This window comes from Phalangium opilio, unplaced genomic scaffold (genome assembly GCF_054372755.1).
Source record: "Phalangium opilio isolate 3A_F unplaced genomic scaffold, DU_Popi_V2 ptg000042l_1, whole genome shotgun sequence".
Classification (NCBI taxonomy): Eukaryota; Metazoa; Arthropoda; class Arachnida; order Opiliones; family Phalangiidae; genus Phalangium; species Phalangium opilio.
In genome coordinates, this window is record NW_028324166.1 from 3,955,546 (window position 1) to 3,977,776 (window position 22,231).

At 39.2% G+C, this 22,231-nt stretch overlaps 2 protein-coding genes across 3 annotated transcripts; one reads left to right on the forward strand and one right to left on the reverse strand.

The window, feature by feature from the left end:
* Positions 1-534: 534 nt before the first annotated feature.
* Positions 535-16,959, reverse strand: MTA1-like (metastasis associated 1-like). 2 transcript variants are annotated; one of them, XM_089836423.1, is made up of 16 exons: positions 16,698-16,956; positions 16,427-16,494; positions 16,251-16,344; positions 14,916-15,103; positions 14,578-14,701; positions 12,884-12,986; positions 11,785-11,884; positions 11,431-11,619; positions 10,787-10,920; positions 10,345-10,427; positions 10,014-10,249; positions 9,210-9,435; positions 8,899-9,093; positions 7,784-7,948; positions 5,277-5,550; positions 535-2,245 (listed from the first exon to the last, which is right to left on the reverse strand). In XM_089836423.1, exons 1-16 carry the CDS (start codon positions 16,723-16,725, stop codon positions 1,987-1,989), a joined length of 2,466 nt encoding a protein of 821 aa, XP_089692549.1. In that variant the 5' UTR covers positions 16,726-16,956; the 3' UTR covers positions 535-1,986. The 2 variants fall into 2 exon arrangements, with proteins under 2 accessions (XP_089692549.1, XP_089692550.1); XM_089836424.1 differs by lacking the exons at positions 535-2,245; positions 5,277-5,550 and adding an exon at positions 6,384-6,480 and having other exon boundaries at positions 16,698-16,959.
* A 408-nt stretch (positions 16,960-17,367) lies between these two features.
* Bx42 (Puff-specific protein Bx42) lies at positions 17,368-20,966 on the forward strand. The gene is made up of 4 exons (XM_089836425.1): positions 17,368-17,560; positions 17,643-17,972; positions 19,342-19,504; positions 19,576-20,966. The coding sequence occupies exons 2-4, from the start codon at positions 17,684-17,686 to the stop codon at positions 20,750-20,752; spliced, it is 1,629 nt and encodes a 542-aa protein (XP_089692551.1). The 5' UTR covers positions 17,368-17,560; positions 17,643-17,683; the 3' UTR covers positions 20,753-20,966.
* The last annotated feature ends 1,265 nt before the right edge of the window (positions 20,967-22,231 follow it).

A 22,231-nucleotide genomic window follows, 5' to 3' on the forward strand; every position in this document is an offset into this window, starting at 1 on the left:
CGAGACTTACTTTAAAACAGACGGTCCCATACTTGCTTGTAGGCAAGCTAGCATCCTTTAGAGAAAGGTAGAGGGGCGTCTCCTGGCGGCCTATTTTTCGTAGAGGCGTGGGCTCAGCAAAGGCTTACTATGGGAGCATCTAGTGACAATTATTTAAACTAAACCGCTCATCCGAGACTTACTTTAAAACAGACGGTCCCATACTTGCTTGTAGGCAAGCTAGCATCCTTTTGAAAAAGGTAGAGGGGCGTCTCCTGGCGGCGTATTTTTCGTAGAGGCGTGGGCTCAGCAAAGGCTTACTATGGGAGCATCTAGTGACAATTGTTTGAACTAAACCACATTGAGACTTACTTTAAAACAGACTGTCCCATACTTGCTTGTAGGCAAGCTATCATAGCATCCTTCAGGAAAAGGTAGAGGGGCGTCTCCTGGCGGCGTATTTTTCGTAGTGGCATGGACAATGCTTATAGTATAGGCCTTACAACAGACCCATACTTATGACTTATAGTCGCCATAATATAAACTTCAATTAAGTAAGTTTTATTTAAATTTTATTGTTCCATTCTTAGTGCACGATACATTCTGATAAAATGTTATAAACCAATAATATATAATAAAATTAAACCATGCACAGGGGTGTATTCTTATACTGAAATACTTCTCAGTTCATTTAATTAAATGCGTAAAAAATGGGGGGGAGGAAATTAAGAAGTAAAAGGTTTGTAGCGAACCGAACGTGATTCGCGTGTAATTGCAAAAACGACCCAATAATTTAAACCATTTCATATATGTATTTGACCAACCAACTTATAATTTAATTTTAGAGTAGTCTTAGTTAATTACGTTATAAATTTATTTCAACTAGTAAACTAATGAGATACAAGTGTCCTTAAAACTTGCACAAGGGCTTGGGAAAGACTTGAGCACCGAATATTATTTTAAACTGATATATTTAGCTCACAGTATCAAATTTAGGTAATTTAATAATCGCTTTAATGTTCGATTCACTTAAACATGTTCATATTTCACATTTTTAGCGTCATCGCGAGGTTTGAAGAATTAAAAGAACAATACTTAACTAGGCTGCGCGGAAGAATTTTTGCAAAAACATCTAAGTTATAGATTACGAGATGTTTCAAATGGTCGCCATCTATACGTAGTTTTTAAAAAAATGCCTTCAGTCTTCATAACCTTCGCTTTTGCTGCAAACTCAGAAAAAATTAAAACCCTTTGCGAACCCGCCAGGAAATTATAAGCCTTTGCAAACCCGCCAGGGAAATCGTAACCCTTTGCGAACCCGCGAGGAAATCGTAACCCTTTGGGAACCCACAAAGGAAATCATAACCCTTTGCGAACCCACAAAGGAAATCATAACCCTTTGCGAACCCACAAAGGAAATCATAACCCTTTGCGAACCCACAAAGGAAATCATAACCCTTTGCGAACCCACAAAGGAAATCATAACCCTTTGCGAACCCACAAAGGAAATCATAACCCTTTGCGAACCCGCAAGGAAATTATAACCCTTGCAAACACGCCAGGAAATCATAACCCTTTTCGAACCCACAAAGGAAATCATAACCCTTTGCAAACCCGCCAGGAAATCATAACCCTTTTCGAACCCACAAAGGAAATCATAACCCTTTGCAAACCCGCCAGGAAATTATAACCCTTTGCAAACTCGCCAGGAAATTATAACCCTTTGCAAACTCGCCAGGAAATCATAACCCTTTGCAAACTCGCAAAGAAATTAAAACCCTTTGCAAACCCGCCAGGAAATCATAACCCTTTGCGAACCAGCAAAGAAAGAAATGTGAAAATACGAACTTTAAAGTATAATTAACGATACCCATATAAGTTAATTAATACACTTTACATACTATCAAAAATGTTGGTTAAATTATATGAAAAGGTCAGTGCATTTTGTTCAATTTCTCTCAGTATTTTTTTTTCTTAAATTCACGTGGTTTTTGGAGGGATTAAAGTTCAATCAAGAACCACAACCGGATCCGAAAGCTGATTAGAAACTCTCTCAATGCTACCACCCAAATTCAAAGCGGGTGGTAAAATACCTCCTAAACTAGGGGGTAGCGTTGATGAGACTATATTGCCCATTCCAGCGATACGACTGCTCATGCCCAGTGTTGAACTTGGTGGGATGAATGGAAGTCGTAAGTTCAGTTTTCGTGTTGGTCTACGAGCAGCCCTGCGAAGCTCCGGGATTGTTAAATGCTTTCGAACTAATCTGTACGAGAAAAATATAAAAACGGCAATATGATTACCCATATGTAGTAGTAGGACAGCTAAATAATAAATTAAAATATTTGTTAAGCCTTGCCAGAATTGAACAAGCATAGTTATGGTGGTTGGCGGAATAGGGACTTGGCAATTCAGGCTTAACTCCGCCCCCAGCGCCATGTTTGGTATGTTTTTTAGCACTAGTGGAAGATACAGGTTTCATACAACTTTTTAAAAAAAATTTCCCTGAGATTTCCAGGTTTTTCCCCATATACTTCCCTGAGTTTTCCAGGTTTTTCCCCATATACTTCCCTGAGTTTTCCAGGTTTTTCCCGTATATGGAGTATCCTATGGAGAAAATGTTAAGGAAGGAGGGGGGGGGCAAATAGGACTATAACATACTAAAAAGACGTCCCCGTATCGCTAATATAACCAGAGTTATGAGCCTCCAAAGTTGGGTGTAATGTTAATCCTATGGAGAGGGTATGTTTGTTTACGTTTTACTTGATTACTCGGCCCCTGTTTGTCATACCCCTACGTTTTAGTATGCTTGGATGGGGGGTAAATAGGACAATAACATACTCGAAGGACATCCCCGTAACGCCAATATAACCAGAGTTATGAGCCTCCAAAGTTGGGTGTAATGTTAATCCTATGGAGAGGGTATGTATGTTTACGTTTTACTTGATTACTCGGCCCCTGTTTGTCATAGCCCTAAGTTTTTAGTATGGTTGGATGGGGGGTAAATAGGACAATAACATACTCGAAGGACATCCCCTTATCTCTAGTAGAACCAGAGTTATGAGCCTCCAAAGTTGGGTGTAATGTTAATCCTATGGAGAGGGTATGTATGTTTACGTTTTACTTGATTACTCGGCCCCTGTTTGTCATAGCCCTACGTTTTTAGTATGGTTGGATGGGGGGTAAATAGGACAATAACATACTCGAAGGACATCCCCTTATCTCTAGTAGAACCAGAGTTATGAGCCTCCAAAGTTGGGTGTAATGTTAATCCTATGGAGAGGGTATGTTTGTTTACGTTTTACTTGATTACTCGGCCCCTGTTTGTCATAGCCCTACGTTTTTAGTATGGTTGGGTGGGGGGTAAATAGGACAATAACATACTCGAAGGACATCCCTTTATCTCTAGTAGAACCAGAGTTATGAGCCTCCAAAGTTGGGTGTAATGTTAATCCTATGGAGAGGGTATGTTTGTTTACGTTTTACTTGATAACTCGGCCCCTGTTTGTCATTGCCCTACGTTTTAGTATGCTTGGATGGGGGGTAAATAGGACAATAACATACTCGAAGGACATCCCCGTAACGCCAATATAACCAGAGTTATGAGCCTCCAAAGTTGGGTGTAATGTTAATCCTATGGAGAGGGTATGTATGTTTACGTTTTACTTGATTACTCGGCCCCTGTTTGTCATAGCCCTACGTTTTTAGTATGGTTGGATGGGGGGTAAATAGGACAATAACATACTCGAAGGACATCCCCTTATCTCTAGTAGAACCAGAGTTATGAGCCTCCAAAGTTGGGTGTAATGTTAATCCTATGGAGAGGGTATGTATGTTTACGTTTTACTTGATTACTCGGCCCCTGTTTGTCATAGCCCTACGTTTTTAGTATGGTTGGATGGGGGGTAAATAGGACAATAACATACTCGAAGGACATCCCCTTATCTCTAGTAGAACCAGAGTTATGAGCCTCCAAAGTTGGGTGTAATGTTAATCCTATGGAGAGGGTATGTTTGTTTACGTTTTACTTGATTACTCGGCCCCTGTTTGTCATAGCCCTACGTTTTTAGTATGGTTGGGTGGGGGGTAAATAGGACAATAACATACTCGAAGGACATCCCTTTATCTCTAGTAGAACCAGAGTTATGAGCCTCCAAAGTTGGGTGTAATGTTAATCCTATGGAGAGGGTATGTTTGTTTACGTTTTACTTGATAACTCGGCCCCTGTTTGTCATTGCCCTACGTTTTTAGTATGGTTGGGTGGGGGGTAAATAGGACAATAACATACTCGAAGGACATCCCTTTATCTCTAGTAGAACCAGAGTTATGAGCCTCCAAAGTTGGGTGTAATGTTAATCCTATGGAGAGGGTATGTTTGTTTACGTTTTACTTGATTACTCGGCCCCTGTTTGTCATAGCCCTACGTTTTAGTATGGTTGGGTGGGGGGTAAATAGGACAATAACATACTCGAAGGACATCCCCGTATCTCTAGTAGAACCAGAGTTATGAGCCTCCAAAGTTGGGTGTAATGTTAATCCTATGGAGAGGGTATGTTTGTTTACGTTTTACTTGATAACTCGGCCCCTGTTTGTCATTGCCCTACGTTTTTAGTATGGTTGGATGGGGGGAAAATAGGACAATAACATACTCGAAGGACATCCCCGTATCTCTAGTAGAACCAGAGTTATGAGCCTCCAAAGTTGGGTGTAATGTTAATCCTATGGAGAGGGTATGTTTGTTTACGTTTTACTTGATAACTCGGCCCCTGTTTGTCATTGCCCTACGTTTTTAGTATGGTTGGATGGGGGGAAAATAGGACAATAACATACTCGAAGGACATCCCCGTATCTCTAGTAGAACCAGAGTTATGAGCCTCCAAAGTTGGGTGTAATGTTAATCCTATGGAGAGGGTATGTTTGTTTACGTTTTACTTGATAACTCGGCCCCTGTTTGTCATTGCCCTACGTTTTTAGTATGCTTGGATGGGGGGTAAATAGGACAATAACATACTCGAAGGACATCCCCCTATCTCTAGTAGAACCAGAGTTATGAGCCTCCAAATTATAGTGTAATGTTAATCCTATGGAGGGAATGTTCACGAACATTTTGCTTAATTACTACTCGGCCCCTGTTTGACGCAAATTTCCCTGATTTGCCTGAATTTTACTAAAAATTCTAAATTTCCCTGAGGTTTTTGTCAACTATTTATTTCCCTGATTTTTCCAGGTTTTCCAAGTTTGTATGAACCCTGAGGTAGCCTGACGTAGTACTGCCAAGTCCCTATTCCAATATTTACCTAGTTGTTTCTGTAGCGACAAAATAGACATCATCAGGAGCATCAACCCAAGAGATCATTTGCTTTCGACCTCCGATTCTCGTGATTGTTGCAACTTTGGCCCTTCCATTAACTGGGGTTGTCGGTCGACCAATTACAAGGCCGGGTGACAATGTTGAGCTTGGACCTCTTGGAACTGTGGTTCCCAAATTGCTGTATATATCAGGAGCAGTTGCGCCAGCTGAAGACTTTATAACGCTGCTTGACATTAGGCGACGTTTTGGAAAGGTCGATCCTATGATAGAATATAGACGCAAGAATTCATATAGAGAGGCTATGAGCAACACTGGGACATAATGAGATGTAAAAGTTGACAATATGATGAAATTTGTGTCGCGCGTCAATGTTCAATGATCGTTTCACTTAATGTCGTCTTTCACAAAGAAACCCCAAATATTTACACATAAACATATCAATTACCTTAGCATCTTCAAGGATTTGAGACTCTTTGACAATTGAATTAAAACTAACAGCCAAGGCTTAAAACTGATAGGAATTTATCAATATAACTCTGTTTCTGCTAGCTAACAATCACGTATTGAGATTTGTTCGTGGAATTAACAAGTGGCATCACGAAAAGCTGCCAAGAACACAACTGCTACCAGAAAGACCAGCACGCTTTGTTATATAGTTAAAAATTATGGAAAGTGGGACGCTGGTGCGCATATGCTTTGCGCAGAGGTTAAACTCTCGTTCTGTACATCTTATCGTCATAGTATACCAGCATAATTTGTTCGAGAACACAACTAGCTACCAGAAAGACAAACACGCTCTGTTCTATAGTTAAAAATTATGGAAAGTGGGACGCTGGTGCGCATATTCTATGAGCAGAGGTTAAACTCTCGTTCTGTACATCTTATCGTCATAGTATACCAGCATAATTTGTTCGAGAACACAACTAGCTACCAGAAAGACAAACACGCTCTGTTTTATAGTTAAAAATTATGGAAAGTGGGACGGTGGTGCGCATATGCTTTGCGCAGAGGTTAAACACTCATTCCGTCCATCTTATCTTAGTATACAAGCCTAATTTGTTAGCCTATACCTAACATAAAATGAAAATAGGGCTCAAGAGTTAAAATTATGATTTATTTTTATGGTTCACACGTTTTTTACATGTTTTAATTTCGAATTGTGGATCGCCTTTTTTTCTTTAAAGATTTAACTGTAATTAGAAATGTGTTCGTATCAAATGTTTGTAGGGGTGGGTATATTGTCTGACATCTACGAATTAAGAGCAAAAAATGAGGGAGTATATGTGAGGTTTTATTTGTGTCTAGAGCATAGCGAATTAAGCTAAAGCATTACATGTAAACAGGAAAAGATCGAAGTGACAGGGAATCTTTACGTTACCACGATGAAATAACATCGTTACACAGTGGACATGAAAAAAAGATTCCGAATACCACTTCTCTATTTCCTGGTGTAGGGTAAATGATTTACGTACAAAAAAAAGCAATTCGCAGTTATAGTGCTTGTTGCAGTTACTAACTTTGCCACTTAACTGTTGAATGCCGTTGATTTGCGATGGACGCTTATATATGCTACTCGACTGATTTATCTTGAACCCAGATTTTTTCACTTTGCATAACATAAATGTCTTCCTACATACAGGGGTCACTTAAATATTTGAGGATAGTAATTATGCTACTATAATCTAGTGATACTAAAATTGAACATTTGCGTCAAGAGGGCGTGTATGTGATTTCACGTGATTATAGCGAATACTTTAAGTCGTATATATTAGATAATGAAAGGCGTACAATACACCAGCAAGGAATGAAAACAAAGACATCAAGATTGCAATATAGAAAATCAAAATTTTGTGATATTTCGTAAGGATTAACTTCATTTTAATGGATGGAGTAGCCACAATTGTTTCTACAACTTGGACCCACTAATAGTAATAAAAGTTGCAAAAACTTCCCAATACCACACTTATCAGTATTTGAGCCTCCATTCGGGGATTTGGTTCATTAAAGATTTTGGCCCTCAAGTAATATAATGTCTTCAGTTCATATTTCATATATTAGTTGGACACCGGCAAGTCTCAATGATCAAAATGGAAAACTAGTTTTACACTGCCACCAAAAATGACACTTTAACCGCGGATTTGAAAGGATCGGCGAGGATTTGACGTACAGTTTGTATGTATTCGCCGGTTAATTTGCTTAAATGTTTGAAACGAGCGTCATAGACTGTCTAACGTACGTCGCCGGTTTTAAGAAGTGCCTTAAACTCTATTACAAAGTATATAAACTTTCTGAAATATTTTAACTTACGCGTAAACAATCTAAAAGTCGATAACTTAAAGTTGTTCAATAAAATTGTGGATTGTATGTGCCAGGGTTAGCATGACGCATGAGCATAACAAAAGTCATTCTTATCAAAATGAGTGAATGAAGGCAATGCCGCTTTACAACTATAACAATTAACAGAACGACAAAAAGAAAAATATTCCCCCTTACCTATTGTATACTCCTGTTCCAAATTGACAGCTGTTCCACTTAATAGACCACTCTGTTCATAGTTCCGTTTCCGTAAGATTGAAGAGGAAGCGCTCCCCAGGGATCCGTGGATTGAAAACTTTGGTTCTTCCTTCTCGGGTGTTCTCAGAAAAAGAAACTGTCCATCTAAAAAATAAATCGTACAGAGAAACAATTCAGAGTAGGGTACATCAAAACCCAACTATGAATGAGAAATAGAACTGCGAAAATCGCTTAATCGGGTTAAAGGTTTAATAAGCTACCTTAAGTTAGAGTCAGGCTAGATAAGGCTAAGCTACCTTAGGTTCGAGTCAGGCTAGATAAGGCTAAGCTACCTTAGGTTCGAGTCAGGCTAGATAAGGCTAAGCTACCTTAGGTTCGAGTCAGGCTAGATAAGGCTAAGCTACCTTAGGTTAGAGTCAGGCTAGATAAGGCTAAGCTACCTTAGGTTAGAGTCAGGCTAGATAAGGCTAAGCTACCATAGGTTAGAGTCAGGCTAGATAAGGCTAAGCTACCATAGGTTAGAGTCAGGCTAGATAAGGCTAAGCTACCATAGGTTAGAGCCAGGCTAGATAAGGCTAAGCTACCTTAGGTTAGAGCCAGGCTAGATAAGGCTAAGCTACCTCAGGTTAGAGCCAGGCTAGATAAGGCTAAGCTACCTCAAGTTAGAGCCAGGCTAGATAAGGCTAAGCTACCTTAAGTTAGAGTCAGGCTAGATAAGGCTAAGCTACCTTAGGTTAGAGTCAGGCTAGATAAGGCTAAGCTACCTTAGGTTAGAGTCAGGCTAGATAAGGCTAAGCTACCTTAGGTTAGAGTCAGGCTAGATAAGGCTAAGCTACCTCAAGTTAGAGCCAGGCTAGATAAGGCTAAGCTACCTCAAGTTAGAGCCAGGCTAGATAAGGCTAAGCTACCTCAAGTTAGAGCCAGGCTAGATAAGGCTAAGCTACCTCAAGTTAGAGCCAGGCTAGATAAGGCTAAGCTACCTCAAGTTAGACCCAGGCTAGGTTAACTTAAGTTAGGTTAGAGTAAGGCTAAATATGGCTTAAGCTAGTTTATAAGAACAATGACTTGGGTCATCAGCTGAAACACAATCTTACCTTCGCCTCTAGGAGGTGGTGGAAACGCTAGTCTCTCCGGTTGCGGAATTTTGTCTTTAGGGGTTGCTACTAACCAATCAGGACTCGGCAGACTCGGTGTTCCAAGACGAAGCGATATATCCACAATTCTTCCTCTTTCTCGCTCTCGAAGCTTCGGGAAACTTGGTACGACACCTTCAATGATTTTATTTTGACCTAGGATAAAGCAAAAAACCCGCTTCTAAGTTAACAAACAGTTCAAGAACAACTTTTTTACCCAGTTGAATAAGTTCCAACCTCAAAGAAAACTACGTCATCAATGAAAAACTCACATTCAATCTTAATGGCTGCAACATTAATGGGTTGGAATGGATTTCTGGCTGCTCTTCTGGATTTGAGAATTGTCCTACAGATTCTTCTGGCAAACCGAGTCAGTCTGGTACTGCAGAGATAAAAGGCGGCACGAGTTTTGACAATCGGACGTGGACTTCCAGAACGAATCGCCATCCCATGAACAGTCGCGCAATGTCGAGCTAAATGAGCTTTCAGTTTGAACTCCTATGATAAAAAACGAATCTTCTGTGTTAAATCTCCTTTGCAGAGTTGTTTCAACCAATGAGACTCTGTCCTAATTGCTGATATATCATTTTTAATCTTGTTTAAAGTTTGTGTACCGAAAGGCATATATATTTTAAGCCTTGGTCATTTCGCAATAAACTATCAACGCAGTGTACCGAAAGGCATATATAATTTAAGCCTTGGTCATTTCGCAATAAACTATCAACGCAGTGTACCGAAAGGCATATATAATTTAAGCCTTGGTCATTTCGCAATAAACTATCAACGCAGTGTACCGAAAGCCATATATAATTTAAGCCTTGGTCATTTCGCAATAAACTATCAACGCAGCGTACCGAAAGGCATATATATTTTAAGCCTTGGTCATTTCGCAATAAACTATCAACGCAGTGTACCAAAAGGCATATATTTTTATTTTAAGCCTTGGTCATTTCGCAATAAACTATCAATGCAAATACCTACCACCACCTTTACTCAAGCGTGTTAATTGATACTCAGTAGGTCTTAGAACATACCACTTCTTTAGCCAATTCATGCAGATTTATTGGTAAATTTACTTTTCCACAGCCTGTTGCCGAGCATCGATGTGGTCTATGAGACGAGCCCGAATGCATTGAGGATAAAGATGAAGCCTTATCAGCTGATGAGTTTCCGCAGCTTAAATCCAGACTCTCCAGTCTCGGTGTCGGGAGTTTCAAGCCGCCATATTTCTTCCAAAATGACCAACAGTTCTGGCAAAGACGACACTGCACATGAGCCGGTCCCCAAGCGTACCATTGACTGGAACTAGTCGCTAAAACAAAGAGTAACGAACAAATTTTTGAAGTAGTAGCTTACTCTCTAACTGCGTGGGTACATATATGAACACATTTATGTTAATTGTCTTACCACAACAACCCTCGCAGGGTCTTCCACCAACAGCTGGAGTTTCAGCACCTGGTCCAGTGCCATCCAGATTTGAAGTCTTTGTGCTAAAGTAGTTGCGTTTTTGAAGATTATGATCATAGGCTTATAAGTGATATGTTCCATAAGTATGACGTCACTAATGCTACTGAGAGACTTACAGCTCGAGATAACTAGTTCGGAAGCGAGGATTTGAGTCCTACACTCGGTTGGTTAATTTTGCAAGACTTCCATCTAGCTCCTATTTAGTCTGCATTACTAAGCCTTTGACAGCGCCTCACCAGGCCTCCCTCGCTTTACCCTGAATCTATGACCTACCTCATTCACTTCATGACAAACTCCAATTGCTAAGTTACCAGTGACAAACTTATGGAACATATCTTATGATATTACTTAGGATGATATTTGTGGTTAGTGGGATACGTACTAGTTTGGAATGTAAACTTGTTTCAGTTTACTTTCCGCTTCGACAGCTTTTACTCTCTTTTGCTGAACATAGCGGTCTGTGGTTTTCCACATGTAATAGTACTCTACGATATTCTTCAGACTTTTCCACGGAAGCTGTTTAAAATCAGAGCATAATTCTTCCTTCAGATTTCATTATATCACAATTAACCCCTTAATAATAGAAGGACACTCTGTATCCTCTTAATGCTTAAGTTTTATGTAATATGATTATTCCCGGGCTCATGGCACCATTTTGTTTGCTCTCCATGCTCATCACACTTCAGATGGGCAACTACCACACCGTGCTAGGGTGAATTCTATAACTGTTTGGTATTTACTAAATTCCCAGCAATCACCTTACACAAACCTTGATTGTCTTGACGTGGGACCAAAAAAATCTACAAGCACATGGGCCTTGGCAAATAGTTAAGCCTTCGCAAATAGAGTAATGATGAGTAGGGAACTAATTATCGCGTATTTGATTCGGTTTAGTAACCTTGTGCACTCCAAATGTAAAATGATGATGGGAAGAATCATGTTACAATTACTCCGCTTTATGGTACACTTCTCTCGATATTAAATGAAATATACTACAAGATCAGTATACAAAAGTGGAAAACTCACAAAATCTTGTCGAATATCGTTGAAGTCTTTGCCATATTTTTCAAGAGCTTCTTCGAAAAGATTAGCTTCTGAAGCTGACCATTCTTCCATTTCATCTCTGCATAACACCGGACCACTTGCGGGAACAAGGCTGGCAATTGCGTTTGTAATGTTGTATTTGTGTTTATGTAATAGGTCCATAGCGTGAAACTTCAAATTATAATAACAGTAAATATCTTAGACATTGTTTTTCGTTCTTTCAAATTTAACACATTCTACTTATTATGAAACATGTTTCTCAAAACGATGTAATTGTCATTTGCCATGTAATGAATGGAAATACAAATAAATGATAAAGAGGAAAATAGAACACACCAATGTTATATCTCTAGACGCCGCTGCTGCACTCATATGTAGACTAGGTTGCTTAACTGAGCTTGAACAGTCCAAAGCCCTTGCGAAAGTTCCGACGGATCTACAAGTTTCAGATAAGAAATATTCGAAGAATGTTTTGAATACGACTTGAATAGTAAATTTCGATAAACCGAAAACTGCCTTAGCTCAAACAAATTCAATTAATCAAAAGTTCGCTTTTCCTTTTAAAAAGTTCAATCGAAAACCGCATTCGTCAAAACAAATTCGATTAATTGAAAAATATTTAAATAACCGAGACTGAGAGAGAAAAGTGATAAATGAAAACGTGAAAGTCGATTAATCAAATTAAAATTAAAAAATAATCACTTATTAAACCGATTTCTAACACTATAGTCTGTCAAACGAAAGAAGAGCCCTGAGAAATTTGTCCAAATTGGTGTCGCCACCATCGACCCCATAGTACTACTTATCAACTTGTTTTGTTTTGTCAATAGTCGGCTGTAATATAGTCCGCTATGTACAGATAGGCTTAATCGCAATAGAACCAATACATTTTGCAATATATGACAAGTACTTTAACTTATGTCATTAAAATATATTGCAATGCTAGTTCAACAAAGATAAAACTGGTGTCTTGTCGTTAATTTTGTTTTATATTCTTTAATACTCGATGATCGTAAAAAACCATGAAACATAAACATATTAAATATATATTGCAAAATGTATTGGTTCTATTGCGATTAAGCCTATCTGTTTATAGCAGACTATATTACAGACGACTATTGACAAAACAAAACAAGTTGATAAAGTACTATGGGGTCGATGGTGGCGACACCAATTTGGACGAATTTCTCAGGGCTCTTCTTTCGTTTGACAGACTATAATAATATATAGCATTGAAGGACTGAATATTGCCAATTTTCGAAACACAGGAATACTATCAGTTTTTGAATAAAAACAAACTATAATGTAACAACACTCTGCAGATATTAATATGGCTGAAATTGCGAAACTTCATGATGAAATTGAACAAAGTATATTGTTACAGTTTTTAGTTAATTTGTCACAAAGGGGTTTACTCCATAGAACAAATAAATACCTGCAGATGATGAGAAATTGGTCAATTTGTCTATCTTGCAATCCGTGATGAGGATTGTACACCAGCTCTTCTAACTCTTCCAGTTTTCGGTCGTCATCCTCAGCTATAATAATAATCAACATTATCCCTTATAAATGATGATGATATTTCCTCTTTTCCAAATTTAGCTTTACACCCACAAGTTGCGAGCTTCGAGAAATTAAAATGCTTCTAACTTCACCACATTTTAAATGAATATAAATCAACATTAGTATAAATAACCCCACTTTTTTATATTGAAAATCCCAGCTGACTTTTCCAGGTTATCCCTGACCAAATGTTGCCAATATCCCTGACCATTTTAAAGTGTTTACCCACACAGACCACATCATAATTACACCTGGCCCATATTTAGCATTGCTCCAAGCATGGTTTGATATACCAAACGAAATCCCTGGCATATCCCTGACGTTTTAGGACAAAACTTTAAATCCCTGACTTATCCAGGGTTCATACAACTTTTGGAAAACCAATTTCCCTGAGATTTCCAGGTTTTTCCCCATATACTTCCCTGAATTTTCCAGGTTTTTCCCGTTAACGAAGGAGGAGGGGGACAAATAGGGCTATAACATACTCCAAGGGCATCCTGGTATCTCTAGTAGAACCAGAGTTACGAACCTAAAAAGTATAGTGTAATGTTAATCCTATGGAAGGAGGTATGTTTATGAACATTTTCCTTAATTACTCGGCCCCTGTTTGTCGTAGCCCTAAGTTTTTAGTATGGTTGGATGGGGGATAAATTGGACTATAACATACTCAAAGGACATCCTCGTATCTATACTAGAACCAGAGTTACGAGCCTCCAAAGTTGGGTGTAATGTTAATCCTATGGATGGTATGTTTATGAACATTTTGCTTAATTACTCGGCCCCTGTTTGTCGTAGCCCTAAGGTTTTAGTATGGTTGGATGGGGGATAAATTGGACTATAACATACTCAAAGGACACCCCCGTATCTCTAGTAGAACCAGAGTTATGAGCCTCCAAAGTTGGGTCTAATGCTATTCCTATGGATGGTATGTTTATGAACATTTTGCTTAATTACTCGGCCCCTGTTTGTCGTAGCCCTAAGTTTTTAGTATGGTTGGATGGGGGATAAATTGGACTATAACATACTCAAAGGACATCCTCGTATCTATACTAGAACCAGAGTTACGAGCCTCCAAAGTTGGGTGTAATGTTAATCCTATGGATGGTATGTTTATGAACATTTTGCTTAATTACTCGGCCCCTGTTTGTCGTAGCCGTAAGGTTTTAGTATGGTTGGATGGGGGATAAATTGGACTATAACATACTCAAAGGACACCCCCGTATCTCTAATTGAACCAGAGTTATGAGCCTCCAAAGTTGGGTCTAATGCTATTCCTATGGATGGTATGTTTATGAACATTTTGCTTAATTACTCGGCCCCTGTTTGACGCAAATTTCCCTGATTTCCCTGAATTTTACTAAAAATCCAAAATTTCCCTGAGTTTTCCCTGAGGTTTTTGTCAACTATTTATTTCCCTGATTTTTCCAGGTTTTCCCTGTTTTCCAGGTTTGTATGAACCCTGTTATCCCTCTATTTTCCAAATCCGTGACTTATCTAGGTTAAGTACAAACCCTGAACAAGTTCTGAACTTGCTCCTAGATTCTTAAGAAAGATGTATATAACAACCTGGTTTGGGTAGTGTTGATGGTGGAACTTCAGCTTGGTATCTTTGTCCAACTCTGATTTCACCTCTATCAGCCAATAAGGTTTTTTGCTGAGGATCGTACACCAATGAGTAGAAAAACGCATCCTACATGAGTAAATGTAACAAAAAAATAAGACTCCAAAGGTCATCATTTTCGAGGCTATGAAGTGGTACTGAGATGTGAGGAGTTAAGGGAACATGACGTCAATTGTATGGCCTAAGCTGAAGACTTATGACAATATGGTCGCCAAAGCAGAGGCAACATATAGGAATGTGTGACCTCACGAGAATGTTCGTGGTAGCAGATTATTATCCTTACATCTTTATTTAAGTATGACAATCGTGATTCAGTCTCATTAAGCAAAGTAACGGAGCATTTTCCGCGAATATGCGTAGCTGGCAAGGCTTCAACCTGTCTAGAAAGGAAGAGCTCTCGATGATTCAACTGGTGCCTTTCTTCTTCAGATAGACTCTCTAAATCAAGTTCCTCCTCCTCTTCCAAGGCACCTATGAATAAATAAATTTAAATGGGCCAAAAATTTAGTGTAATCTTCGTTAACTGGTTTTCAGTTCACTAAATATTTTGGTTTTCAAAATTGAGATCAACATTGAGTTAGTGGGAGAGGCCAGAGGGGCGTGGTTTAATAAGGCTCCTCCCCTTTCCGCCAAAATGGCGACAAGCTTAACAGAGTGGAAGGCTAGTAGAGAAATGCATCTGATTGAATAAGCTGAATGTTGATGTTTAATAGGGGAGATTTTCACCCCTTTGCCTGCTCCCTATTGTGTTAATGGGAAAGGCCAGAGGGGCGTGGTTGAATATGGCTCCTCCCCATTTCACTAAAATGGCTCCCCCTCCAAATAATAGGGAGGGGCCAGAGATAAGTAGTTTAAGATGGCTCCCCCTCCAAATAATAGGGAGTGGCCAGAGATAAGTAGTTTAAGATGGCTCCCCCTCCAAATAATAGGGAGTGGCCAGAGATAAGTAGTTCAAGATGGTTCCCCCTTCAAATAATAGGGAGGGGCCAGAGATAAGTAGTTTAAGATGGTTCCCCCTCCAAATAATAGGGAGTGGCCAGAGATAAGTAGTTCAAGATGGTTCCCCCTCCAAATAATAGGGAGGGGCCAGAGATAAGTAGTTCAAGATGGTTCCCCCTTCAAATAATAGGGAGGGGCCAGAGATAAGTAGTTTAAGATGGCTCCCCCTCCAAATAATAGGGAGGGGCCAGAGATAAGTAGTTTCAGAATGACTCCTCCCCTAAACAATAGGGAGGGGCCAGAGAGATGTCTCCTCTCCTAAACAATAGGGAAGGGCCAGAGAGATGTAGTTTGGGATGGCTCCTCCCCTAAACAAGAGGGAGGGACCAGGGAGATGTCGTTTAAGATGGCTCCTCCCCTTTCCATCATAATGGTGGCAAAGTTCACAGAGTGAAAGGCTGATTTAGAGTCCCTCCCTTTGCCATTTATTATTAATTCCCCAGTTTTCAAGAATGTGTGTTAACTATCCATATATACATATGAATTTTGTAAAGAACATATTGTTACCCCTGGGAAACTAGTGTTTGGTAGGACACCTTAATATTTTTAATATTTCCCTAAACACAAAACCAGCAGGAAATAATTTATTATTCCATTCTGTAAAACTTATATATATTACTTTGATGTTTATCAGCAAGTGACATTAATGAACTTGAAATATCCCTCCGCCTATAGAAGCACATGACTTTGGCCTCAACATTTCCATTTGGAGTCTAAAAGAAACAAAACGTTCTCAATGCTTTCATCAGGAGCCACAGATAGTGTTTAAAATGACTTCAAAGCATAAAAATCTACCTTAATTAGTTCTTCAATCCGCCTTATTTGATAAGGTAAGGTTGATGATATTTCAAAGTAGACATAATCTGCAAAATTAAATTCAGTATATTATAATTTCGCAATGACTCCAAAAAATAAATGTTTATTTAAATATAGCCAGTAAAACATGCTATTGTTCACTTCTGTCACAAAGGTTTTTCAAGATTTCAACAGTTACAACTTACGCAGGAAAGTCTTACAATTATAATAAAGAAAATATCTATTAAAAATAACAAACAGTATTACATACCACCAACTCTATACATATTTGCAGCCATTATTTAAATTTTAAAAAATAAAAACAACAAAACAACCGATTCTATTATTTATTCAGCTTGTGCCAAGGCCTAGGTTAGGCCAAACGCCGAATACTTTGAATTGAAAACAAACTGCATATGCTATGGGATTATGCCCAGACAGTACGCTCACAGGCTCACAGCCCCACACAACGCTGCGTTGCGGGCTCGTCGGTAACAGATACACAACACAACAAGTAGAAACTACACAGAACAAGCAATGAGCCTGTAGTGCCGACAACAGAGAGGTTTAAGAACTATCATAGCCCACTCGATCACGCGATACAACTTGCGTCGTTTAGCACGTGATCGAGTGGGCTATGCACCAATGTAGTACTACTTGGTGCTCCGGACTCCGGGGCATTGTTTTGTTCGTTCATGTCCATTTGATATGATAGTCAAAGCTAAGATCAAACGTCGGGCCAAACACATTCAAATAGTTTGAACAAAGAAAATATAACAAATATTATCTTTGCTGCATCTTGTTTTGAGCTGGATCCAGCATTCATGGTGAATCCACTGAAAGTGTGATTGAGTGCGCTATGTTGGACCTGTCCAGAGCTGAGCCTTAGCCCACTCGATCACGCACACCACGACGCATGATCAAGTCGGCTATGACGGAGCGTAGTCTGATTCTGGCCCATTTAGGTCTATGGAATTGGTTCATAATTTGGATTATGGTCTTATTTTTTAAGGCTATTTTTGTAATTAGTTAAATAACTATCATCTTTACGATTTTTTAATAACTTTTTTGTGTGCGTTTTAAAAAACGCACTCAATAGCATCTATATATAAACATAATATTGGATTCATTTTCGTAAGTTTTTGTTGATTGGGTATAATGGGCCTTGGTTTATGCAATGGTGTGTTTATTATTGGGTTTATTCCGTAATTTTTAGGTTTTTAAATCCTTGGTCTTTCTTACGACTCGGAAATCAAGATGGCATTGTTAAACAGCCTCTTACCACCTCCAACTCAACCATCTTTCGATTATGAAGATGTTGAGAGAGAAGCATCCCATAAAAATGCTTCTAAACAATTGATTACGATGGCATCTAGCAGGGTAATCCCGCCATACGGAGCCCGAGAAGGATGGATACCTCGAGTTAACGAAGATTATGGTGATGGAGGAGCGTACCCTGAGGTTCATGTTGCCCAGCATCCATTAGACCTTGGAAAAAAGAAGAAAACATCATCCAACGCTATTCCAGTACAACTTGACGCTCAAGGTATAATCTCCATGTGGATTCCTAATTCCACCCCATTAATTAATTAATTACAAAACATTAATTCTAATAAGATATAAGATGGTTTAGATTGTGGTCTTTTAACATCTCATTTTTTTGATAGGTAACACAAGCTTAAAGGAAAAGTTTTGGTTACATAACATTATGCCTACAAGAATAATCTCTTGTTACAAAATAATTAACATTTAATTAGTCTCAAAAAAACGAGGACTACTGCGCCATCCACCATTAGTTTTGTGACGTCTGCTATTCAGAAACTCTTACCCCTTACCCAGTCTGGGAAATAGCACACTTCCTCTGGTCCAAAACCAGTTATTAATTGACTGGACTAGTTTTTTAATTCAAGAAGAGGGGTTACTGGTCCTTGGGACCAGTTTATTAATTGCAAATCTATAGGAGAACAAAGGCTGGGACCACTCCGGAGACCACTTTATTATTTCGGACACTAGGGGTCACTGGTCGTTGGGACCAGTTTATTAATTGCAAATCTATAGGAGAACAAAGGCTGGGACCAGTCCGGAGACCACTTTATTATTTCGGACACTAGGGGTCACTGGTCCTTGGGACCAGTTTATTAATTGCAAATCTATAGGAGAACAAAGGCTGGGACCAGTCTGGAGACCACTTTATTATTTCGGACACTAGGGGTCACTGGTCCTTGGGACCAGTTTATTAATTGCAAATCTATAGGAGAACAAAGGCTGGGACCACTCCGGAGACCACTTTATTATTTCGGACACTAGGGGGTCACTGGTCCCAAGGACTAGTTTAACAAATATCCTTATTTCACAGACTGCCCTTACCTATCTCAGTCTGTGTGAGAAATCAACCAATCCCATAGGTGTAAGAGGTTCTGGCTAGCAGACGCCACTAAACCAATGTCGGATGGCGCAGTAGTCCTTGGGTTATTTTTAAGAATAATTAAATGCAAGACCAATTATTTTGAAATAAGAGAATTTTTTTCAACATTTTTCCTTTTATATTTAGAAAAAGGCCTATCTTTTAAGGTACAATGTTAATTATGTTACCTGGACTTTTACTTTAATAATAATAGTACTATAGTAGTGGCATTAAATGTTAACTAACTATAAAGCTTAATACAGTCATAGGCGGGCAGGTGCCTTTACTCTAATTAAGACAAAAAAAGAATATTCCAAAATGAAAATTATAATAAATCTGTTTCACATGAAACATTAACCAGTTAAGTTTATGGGAAAAACTCTGGTTTATTGAACCAGATTTTTACATATCTTCCAAAGAGAGTATAATGGTGCACAATATACCTTGCACCACCCCTTTCAACATTATCTATGTAGAAATGAAATGGAGAAAATATTTTGAAATTTTTCAGGAAAAATCAAGTATGACGTAATTGTCCGACAAGGACAGAAGAAGGACAAAGTTATATACCACAAGTTTCAAGATCTACTTCCATCCGAAATTAAAAATGAAAATGATCCCGAGCTGCAGAGACCCGATGACGAAGTTGTTGAAGAAACCACAGAAGCTACTAGGTTAATAACAAAAACGAATATTGGACCGGTAAACGCATTTTTTATCATTCGTTACGATATTTTCTTTTCAGATTGGCTTTGGAGAAGCTGACCCAATCTAAAATATCAGCTGCAATGCCAGTAAGAGCCGCGGAAAAACAAAGCCCGGCTCAATACATCCGTTACACTCCATCTCAACAAGGAATGGCTTATAATTCGGGAGCTAAACAGCGAATTGTCCGAATGGTCGAACTGCAGAAAGATCCGATGGAACCACCACGTTTCAAAATTAACAAGAAAATACCTCGCGGACCACCATCTCCGCCTCCACCGGTGATGCATTCTCCTACTCGTAAAGTAACCGTAAAGGAGCAACAAGAATGGAGAATACCTCCTTGCATTTCCAACTGGAAAAACGCCAAGGGTTACACCATTCCTCTCGATAAACGTCTGGCTGCGGATGGCCGAGGGTTACAACAAGTCCACATTAACGAAAACTTTGCTAAACTCGCTGAAGCGCTTTACATTGCTGATAGAAAAGCCAGAGAAGCCGTGGAGATGAGGGCTCAATTAGAGAAGAAACTAGCTCAAAAGGAGAAAGAGAAGAAAGAGGAACATTTGAGACAATTGGCTCAAAAAGCTCGAGAAGAGAGAGTTGGTATTCGATCTCAAGCCGCTTCAAGTAATGATAAAGACGATGACGCCCGTGAAAGGGGTCAATTACGATACGAACGTCATAAGGACCGTCAAAGAGAAAGAAACCTAGCAAGAGCCGCTCCTGATAAGAGATCCAAAATTGAGAAGCAACGAGAAAGAGATATCAGCGAGCAAATCGCCTTGGGATTACCCGGTGCCAAGGCTTCCGGAGCTGACGAAATTCAATTTGATCAACGACTTTTCAACCAAAGAAAGGGAATGGATAGCGGATTCGGAGATGAGGAGGATTATAACGTTTACGATAAACCATGGAGGTCCAATCAAACTGTTGGCCAAAATATATATAGACCTACTCGTTCGACTCAAGAAAAGGAAACCTACGAGAATGATCTTGATACTTTGATTAAAACGAGTCGATTTGTTCCCGATAAAGGGTTCTCTGGTACCGATAGAAGCGCACGTCGCGATGGTCCAGTTCAGTTCGAGAAACAAGATGAAGAAGAAGAAGATCCTTTCGGTTTGGATAAATTTTTAACGGAAGCTAAGAAAGCCAGTAAAAGACCAACTGAAGATAGTCGGGATAGAAGTAGCAAGTCCAGACGAAAGGATTAAGAGTACCTTAGTAGTGTAAAAATATAGATGATTGTTTCAAATTAATCAAATGTGTTTTTTTTTAATTATACGTGGTTTAAACATTCATGCCGCTCTTACGTTAAGTAATCAGTCTTAGAAAATCCATTTGGAAAAAAAATATCTACCTTATCATTTGTAATGTTTCCATCCAAGGTATAATTATTCTGCTGCATTAAATTTTTCTATAAACTATTGTCACGTGTGTATTTGATTAAATTAAAACATAACACTACAATTCATTAAAGGGAGGGTGAAGTGGTGGGGTGGCGTAGCGGTTAGCGCTTTCGCCTCGCAGCAAGAGGATCCCGGGTTCGATCCCGGACTGTGGCACCGGGTGAAAGTCTGGGAACAAATCCTTCTGCGTAGAGTTTGCAAGTTCTCTCCCCGCTGGTTAAAGGAGTTTTCCTCCGCGGTCTAACCCGGTTTCTCCTTTCCATCAAAACTTGCAGAGGTTAACGGTAATAGTTAGTATAGGGCGCTGTAGGTTAGCTGTGGCATAGGGGCTAGCCACCACCCCTCTATGCATTGTAAAAGGACCCACCTGTAAATAAGCCAAAGGCTTAGTGTGGAAATCCTTTGATTATTATTATTAAGTGGAAAATCAAGTAATTTTTTATCGATTCTTCTACTAATTATAAGACCAGTCTGCATAGTGAAACATTCAGGAAATACCAGTTCCGAATGATTTTAAAATTCAAATTAGGTTCAGATTTTAAGGATAATTTGAAATAAGCACCTCCGACCAATCGCGTAACGCCCTGCCTTCCTGTTAACAAAATTCACGTTGTACGTTCCGTGTTGAATGAAATTTATCACGAGATATGATAAAATTCGCGCGCAACGTGATAATCGTGGCGCGAGACACGGAACGTGCCACGAGAATTTTGTTAATAAAAAGGCAGGGCGTTACGCGATTGGTCGGCAGTCCTTGTTTAAAATGATCCTTAAAATCTGAACCTAATTTGAATTTTAAATTCATTCAGAAGTATTTCCTGAATGTTTCACTATGCAGACTGGTCTTATAATTAGTAGAAGAATCGATTAAAAATCACTTGATTTTCTACTTCACCCTCCCTTTAAGGGAATAGAAATTGGCTATGAACTGCTGCTCTATTGCCTGTTAGTCAAATATAGAAAGAGAGGCAAGTGAGAAAGCATGGAGACAGAGAGATACGTGACGTCATTAGCTTGACCGCGGCACCTATTGTCTGCTAATACAAACTTCCTTGTGACGTCACACCTTACCTCTGTTTAGGCGAGATTTGTCAGCACAGTTTTAAATCCTGAAAATTGAGTATTTCTTTCGTTTCTTGTCAGCACGCATGTTACATAAGAGTCCGTGGTTTGCGCATGCTGACGACCGAAGCTTGAATAATCTGTCGGAGATAGGGAGTTGCCTATCCTATAACTTAAAAACAAATTTCCTCATGGGCATTCTTTATACATGTTACTCTCCAT

What these genes read in the sequence shown, in the direction of transcription:
- MTA1-like (XM_089836423.1), bottom strand. Translation starts at nt 16,725, where the DNA reads ATGGCTGCAAATATGTATAGAGTTGGTG. An exon ending in ACTTGCTGATAAACATCAAA is followed by an intron (nt 15,104 to 16,250) that starts GTAATATATATA and finishes ATTTATTCATAG; the next exon opens with GTGCCTTGGAAGAGGAGGAG. An exon ending in CGTCTAGAGATATAACATTG is followed by an intron (nt 11,620 to 11,784) that starts GTGTGTTCTATT and finishes TATAATTTGAAG; the next exon opens with TTTCACGCTATGGACCTATT.
- Bx42 (XM_089836425.1), top strand. Translation starts at nt 17,684, where the DNA reads ATGGCATTGTTAAACAGCCTCTTACCACCTCCAACTCAACCATCTTTC. An exon ending in AGTACAACTTGACGCTCAAG is followed by an intron (nt 17,973 to 19,341) that starts GTATAATCTCCA and finishes GAAATTTTTCAG; the next exon opens with GAAAAATCAAGTATGACGTA. An exon ending in GAAACCACAGAAGCTACTAG is followed by an intron (nt 19,505 to 19,575) that starts GTTAATAACAAA and finishes TTTTCTTTTCAG; the next exon opens with ATTGGCTTTGGAGAAGCTGA.